At 34.9% G+C, this 7,500-nt stretch overlaps 1 protein-coding gene across 1 annotated transcript in view; it reads left to right on the forward strand.

Annotated features, from left to right (window-relative positions):
* LOC130216951 (collagen alpha-1(XXVII) chain B) overlaps positions 1-7,500 on the forward strand; it is a 108,706-nt gene that overhangs the window by 86,334 nt on the left and 14,872 nt on the right. Inside the window, exons 15-19 of the mRNA XM_056448895.1 lie at positions 4,013-4,066; positions 4,147-4,191; positions 4,905-4,958; positions 6,589-6,642; positions 6,721-6,774. Coding sequence (XP_056304870.1) covers positions 4,013-4,066; positions 4,147-4,191; positions 4,905-4,958; positions 6,589-6,642; positions 6,721-6,774 — 261 coding nt within the window. The remainder of the gene's footprint in view (positions 1-4,012; positions 4,067-4,146; positions 4,192-4,904; positions 4,959-6,588; positions 6,643-6,720; positions 6,775-7,500) is intronic.

Below are 7,500 nucleotides of genomic sequence, written 5' to 3' on the forward strand. Positions count from 1 at the left end.
TATTTGCTGTTCCTAAAACTTGGATCGACAAGACTTCTGTCAGGTAGAGTATACTATACTCTACATTACTTTATATACATTTCATAGGATTTATTTTGGTCAAACTATTAAAAACAGAGAAATATCTTAGTAATCATTATTATGTTTTTTTTTTATTATAATATAATTTATATTATATTGGAAACCATTCTGAAACTGTTACCAGTGTTCATAACCATTTCTTTTCAATGGATTTACTTCAATGGCAGTATAATAGATTTCAACATGGACAATAGGCAGAAATGTTTATTGATCGTTAAATTATCATAATTGAATGATTTCTGAATGTCATGAGTGGGCCCACATGTGCATGCAGTAATCCACAGATTTCGCAAGATTTTTAGTCCATCATTGAGTCTATTTATTTACTTGTGTAAATCTATATTAATACAGTTTTTAAATTATTACAGTAATATTATTGACTAATATGAACATGTTAATCTTATTTATGTACAGTACAGTGTGTACAGTAATATTCTCTGTCTTTTAGTAGAGATATTATATGAGAGACTTGCTTTATTTACTAAATGAAGTGAATCTAATTGGATTTGCATTGTAAACATTAAATACATAACATTAAAAGTGGATATTTTTATTTCACAGATTAAGTTTTTAGTTACAATAAACGCAAAATCATTCTGTATAAATCTGCAGATTTTTAACTAAATTCTCCACAGAAATAGCAAGAAATAGATTGCAGTCTGCAGATTCGGTCTGATTATGAAGACTGAAAATACAGAGTATAAAACAAAGACAACAACATTTCATATTTACTATTTTAACAATTAAACAGTTTTTACATGCAGTAAAAGAGCACATTAAGAGTCTTAATGCTGCAGTGAAGATTATCTGAGAATCGTGATAGTTTATAGTGGTGCTGTAATCATTAACTCTGACGTGACACCAGTATAATTACACTATATACACACACACACACACACACACACACACACACACACACACACACACACACACACACACACACACAGTATATTATTGTGTTTGTATTATCCACTAAACATGTTTACTTTTAAATTGATATGCTCAAAGGTTTTGAACTAAATCCTACAGTGCACACATGCAGGATACCACAATAATGTGAAGAGTCATTTATATGCTAATTAGTGAATAAAGAATACCCTGCTATAAAATATATTGCTGTGTTTTTTAAGATCAGAGTGTCTGAATATTTTCTCATTTCTGTACTTGTTACTTTTTTATTTAAGTTTCGGTTCAGGTGTATTTGTATAATGCTTACAATACTTACTGTTTCAGAGCTGCTTTACAGAAGGTGCACATTACTGCATTACAATCAGATTAAGAAAATGGGTAACACTCTATAATAACTACACACTATGAGTCATTTATTAAACATTAACAAATAATGACTTCATTATCTGTTCAGCATTAACTCTACATTAATAAACGTTAGTCAACAGTTTCTAACTGAAGCTACACATGCTGTATTCTTAACCTATAACCACATTTATAATCTGATTAATAATTGAACTTTCATACTTTGTTAATAATTTATTTTTCATTACTAAATGATGTGTTGCATTATTTACAAACCAGTTATTTAAGCATTGTCGGTGGTTTTTAAAGAGCATTCAGAATGAGTTTGTAAATGCTTAATAAACTATTCAATTGAACATGTATATATGTTATTATTCAGGCATATACTAATAGTTAATTTGTATGTTAATAAAGTGAGGAATATGCTTTATAAATGACAATTAAAGGCTCAGTTAACTTCTAAACAGGAAAAAAGGAAATAAACAACTTTATTCATTCTTATTCATCTGAAGATACGCAAATGAAACTGTATTAAATAAAATAAAATCACTGTACTGTTGCATCTTATTATATTGTTCAATTAGAATGTTGTTATTTTATCCAATTTTATGTTATATTTTAACACTCCTGTTGTTCAGCAATGTTTAAACTTTACAGTCCTTTTATTTTTTAGATAAGATTGCAAAGATTATTGCTCATTTGATACCAAACCTTTAATTGTCATTTATAAGAGATTTATAAGCATAAATAGTCCTCACTTTAGATTAGGTCACAACACTGCATGAAGTTAAGTTAATTAACATATACTGTATAGGAACCATTAATATGGCTGAATAATAAAATATATAAACTTTAATTTCAATAGTTTATTCATCATTTACTAACTCATTTTAAATGATCTTAAAACCTTCAACTACTCTTAAATACGAATGGTTTGTAAATAAATCATTGCTTCATTTAGTAATGAAAAATCAACCGATCACAAAGTATGAAAGTACAATTATTAAGCAGATTATAAATGTGGTTATAGGTTAAGAATAGAGTATTTGAGTAGAGTAGTTTATTAATGTAGAGTTAATGCTTAATAAATAATGAATTCACCATTTGCTAATGCTTAATAAATGATTCATAGTGTAGTTAATATAAAGTATTACCGGAAAATGTTATTAGTTACCATCACTTTATGAGTTACTAATAACTTTAACCTTTCAAAGGTGCAGTATGTAAGTTCGACACCCAGTGGTTGAGCTAGTTATTGCACTCCTGAATCAAAACAAACCCAAGTGCAGGTTGCCAGATTGAGGAGCGAGTGATTTAAACAGTGTTCTAAATAAAAGCAGCAGCACTCGATATAAGGGATATTCTCCATATTAAAAGGAGTTTTTGTCCTAATCAACAGCTGAAATGTTTATATTAGAAACGGCTTCAGTTTCAGCTGAACAACAGAAAACTGACAATGCTCAGCTCAGGTGTTAAATAATGTGAGTCTGACAGGACATTTATCACCATATACTGAAAGCAGCAGCAGATAGTTCAGCTCAGATCTGGAGAATACAATAAAGCGTCTGAAACTGAACTCTAGAACTGAGACTCAGAGCAAAGCAACACATATCAGTGATTCAGCATCTACATTTACTCATGTTCAAGAGCTTTAATATGTATTCATTAGATTATAAAGCTGAGCGTTGTGCTGGAGTGCAGTGAGTGCACTATTCTGAGCTTCTGAATGGCTGGATTTACACTTCTGTGGTGTTTCGTCTGCTGTAAACAGCCCTAATGCTCATCACTGCGTATCTCTTCATGTAGCGTGTTGTTAGGACACAGGGTTACAATGTGACCTGCTCAGCTAATGTTTACGCTCGTAATATTTATATTATTTGCTCATTAATAACCTCATGTGGAACTCTGAATCTGCGTCTCATTTCAGAGTCTGCTTCTGTCCACCAGAGCTCACATTTCAGTCACAGACGCATGCTCTGAGAGTCTTCCTGACTGAATGAATGAATGAAATACGCTGTTTTCCACCATCTGGCAACCCGGGGTGCTGAAATATAATTGGCTAAACTGGCAGTGGGCGTGTTAAAGAGACCAAAACAAAGACAGCCGTTCCAGCACGTAACACACATGTTCACAGCAGAATATCTGACTTCAGCATTGTGTTTCAGATCAACAAGAATGTTCACTGAGCATGTTTCTGAATATCTGCACACATATGATGCTGTTTTATGAAGCAGAAGAGTCTGACACTCACATACAGCAGCTTTAACTAGTAACTAATAGCCTTTTTAACGTTATTTTATAATATTATTTTATTTGTGTTCTTTTATTTGGGGTTTGTGCTCAGAAACATGTCTCCATCCACCCATTATTTTTGCACATTTTGGATTATTGCATTAAACATACTTCATGGAAACTTCAAGATGTGCATGGAGACGTCTATCCACACAACTGAGAGGGATAATCTTCTAATCTGATCATAAAAACTGTATAAACTCTGCCTGTGGCGTCTCTGAACACATCAGACTACACTTCTCTGCCTGAGGTTAGATCAGGAATTGAGGAGTTTGTTCTCTTGTTCCTCAGTGGATAGAAACACTCATGTTTAATGCAGTATGATAGTTTTGTGCATTCATGTTATCTCTCTCCCTCTTTCTCTCTTCTTCGTCTTCTTGTTCAGGGTGATTCAGGCCCTGAGGGTCCGCGTGGGTTGCCAGGTATTGTGGGAGCTCAGGTAACGTTCGTCCCCTGATTAAAGCTCACATCTCTGATCTCATTGGCTGCACACTGAAGCTCTTCTTCTCTGATTGGCAGGGCCTGGGCGGAGGGGCGGGGCCTCCTGGATTGAAAGGTGATAAGGTGATTTAAATATTTCTATTATTGCCGTGAATATGCACACTATGATCATTCAGGGTTTACCTTTATACAGATACTGATGTTCTTCAGCTCTTCTGTTGGTTTACACTGGGAATATCCATTTCAAGACGACACCTTTCATTGGACAAGCACAGTTTCCTGACATTATACCTATTGTTTTCTGAAACATGTATGCAGGTTTAGACTTTAGTGTTCGTCAGCGGTGTCTGATAATAACAAGCGTCTGCTTTCAGAGAGTTTATTGTCTCTCCCCGAACACAGCTTTATGAGTTTGATCTTTATTTTGATCAGTTTATTTGACTAAACCTGAACATTTCTAGAATATTCTTCCAACTCTTTCACAATAATCCCTATAAACTCCTCAATACTGAAGGAAGACGAAATACAAAATGTGTGTAAGAGATGTGGAACAGTTTTATTTATATATATATATATATCCTAGCGATGGTTTGCAGCACTGTATAAAACATATGCTGGAATACCTGGCGGTTCATTCCGCTGTGGTGACCCCTGACTAATAAAGGGACTAAGCCGAAAAGAAAATGAATGAATGAATATATATAAGAGGGAAAGAGATAAGTGTAAATGAGTGTGTGCAATGGTTCAGTGTGTGTGTGTGTGTGTGTGTGTCGGCAGTGGTTTTGCTCTGTGTGTGTGTGTTCTGTGTTTATAATCTGCGCTGCTGTGTGATTCAGGGGGAACCAGGCCTGAGAGGTGAACCGGGAGAATCTGGTTACCCAGGAGACAAGGTGAACATCAGATTAACCACACACTCATGTACATACACACACACACACACACACACACATCTACATACACACAGAGACGCTCTCACAGACACATGTTTCACACAGTAAACACACACGCACACTGGTTCCCACAGTACAGACAGTAATGAGCTGGTGTGTGTGTGTGTGTGTGTGTGTGTGTGTGTGCGTGTGTGCGTGCGTGCGTGCGTGCGTGCGTGTGTGCGTGTGTGCGTGCGTGTGTGTGTGTGTGCTGGGCTGTAAGTGCACACATGTGTCCGCTGATCATCATAATGGTCTGCATCTGTTGACTCGCGTCTCAGGAATCTGCTCTGGAATAAATGATGTTTAGGTGTAAATTTAGATTTCATTGGTCCAGAATGTTCAGTTACTTCTATAAATCAGGCTTTATAAACACAGAAAGCATGATAAGTGAAGTGAAGGGTCTGATTAAATGTAGTAAATTAGTGCAAGTGTTAAAGTATGAGTGAAAATAGTCTGAATGCTGAATAACACACTCACTGTGAGCTGATCTTATTAATGATCATAGAGTGAGTGATCATAGTGATGGAGAACACCCTGTCTAATGTATAAAATCCAGATAGTGACTGAAGATTTCAGATGACATGTTTGACCCAAAGCAATGTTTAAATAGTTAAATAAAACTTTATTATGTACACTCCATTTGAATATTCAAATCAATATTCTATCCATTTCTCTGTGAATATAGGCAATATATTTAGGTGCATCTAAACAAAACAGATTTATTAAACAGATATATTTATGAAAATCATATTTTAGTCACCGAACATATTTAGAAATAAAAAGATAATGTATTAAAATGCATGTGAAATAAACAACGAACCAAATCAGATCACTTTTATTGTCACACCATCAGCAGCACGTGTGCTATGATGAGTGAAAAGCTTAGGTGCTGGCTCCAGACAGGGCATAATACTACAACATACAACAGCATCCTCCCCCCCCCAAAAAAACCAGGACAATGTAAAATTGACAATGTTGACAGCGATATGTACAATGAATAGGTGTCCACATCGCTGTAGGCAGTATTGTTTTAAGTATGGATGGGTTAAAGTGCAGTGCATGCTATATATTAATGGTGTGCAGTGAGGGGTGTGGAACTACAAAATCTCAACAAAGCGTTTTATATTAGCTGTTTCTCTTGACTTTTCTTCTTTATAGAATTTAATATAAGATTTCTTCCTAACATATTCATGTGGGTGTACACATGTTTAGAGCGTTATCATAAGTTATTTTGTTAGATGAGCTCCAGATTTGGCTTCAGTACTGATTAATCTAATGTTTATGCACAGATATAATATTTATGAGGGCTGAACTCATTTATTTACTCATTTACTCTATTACATTACATTCAATTGTTTAAGTACAATTACATACTGTACATTTATATCTAAAATAAATATATAAATAATACGTGGAAAACATGAGGCCTGTTAGACATGTGTTGTTTTAGGAATTGTTTTTAAGTTGCTCTAATTCCTAATCACATGAAGTGAATCAGTGTGTGTGTAAACAGAGTAATCCAGATCAACAAAGCCCAGATTTAGCTCTAAATATCAGATGATCCTGAAGTAACAGTGTGTGTGTTCAGGGGGCGGCTGGTAATCCTGGACCTACAGGACCACGAGGAAAACCGGGGGTTCAGGTAAGACCAGCTGTTCTTCTTCTGTTGATGATGATGAAGGTGATGATGTTTACAGCAGATTCTCTCTCTTTCTGAAAGGGGAAAACAGGTGAAGCGGGGCCGCAGGGGCCTCCAGGGCCTCCAGGACCCGAGGTGAGGATTATTGTCAGCTTATTCTGCTTGTTTTACAGAGAAACTCTCTTCATTTTGACTCATTATTTCTGAAAACAACACTAGATATTGTGCTTGTCTGGAAAATGCTGACTGATTTAAGGATATTGAGATATTTAGACATGAGACAAACTCTGAGTAAGAGCAGTATTTTACAGTGATCCTCTTACAGTTTCACTTCTGTGTCACATAAGCATCTATAACTGTTTTTAGTGTTTGTTTTAAGCATTATAAACTCCAGATCAGGGGTGCCCAAACTTTTACTTATGAAGGGCTAAAAACCAAACTTGATTGAGCCAAATAATATAGTTGTCATGGGTAATTTCCTAATCCAGTTAATAAGGTTAAAAAGAGACTCTAAAACATTACTTTATATTAACTTATACAGATTTTTTTTGCATTTCATAATGAACTCATTACAGTGAAAGCAAAACTAATCTAATTTCTAACAGAATTACTCTATTTTTTGCCTTGATTTGCTCACCGATGTCTCTTCTGCATCTGTCGGGTGGCAGTATTTACATTTTAAAACATCTGATTTATTCACAACATTTGATTGAAAGCTTTCATTTCTGTTTGCTTTTTTGTAGCTCAGCAATAAAACAAACAAAAAAAAGGTAACGTCAAATTACAAACGATGATCTCTGTGTTAAAGACATTGGCCCCAACCCTCTCCATCATTCTCACTCTCCTCTCAGATGGTATGTT

The sequence above is a fragment of the Danio aesculapii genome, chromosome 23, assembly GCF_903798145.1.
Source record: "Danio aesculapii chromosome 23, fDanAes4.1, whole genome shotgun sequence".
NCBI classification, from domain to species: Eukaryota; Metazoa; Chordata; class Actinopteri; order Cypriniformes; family Danionidae; genus Danio; species Danio aesculapii.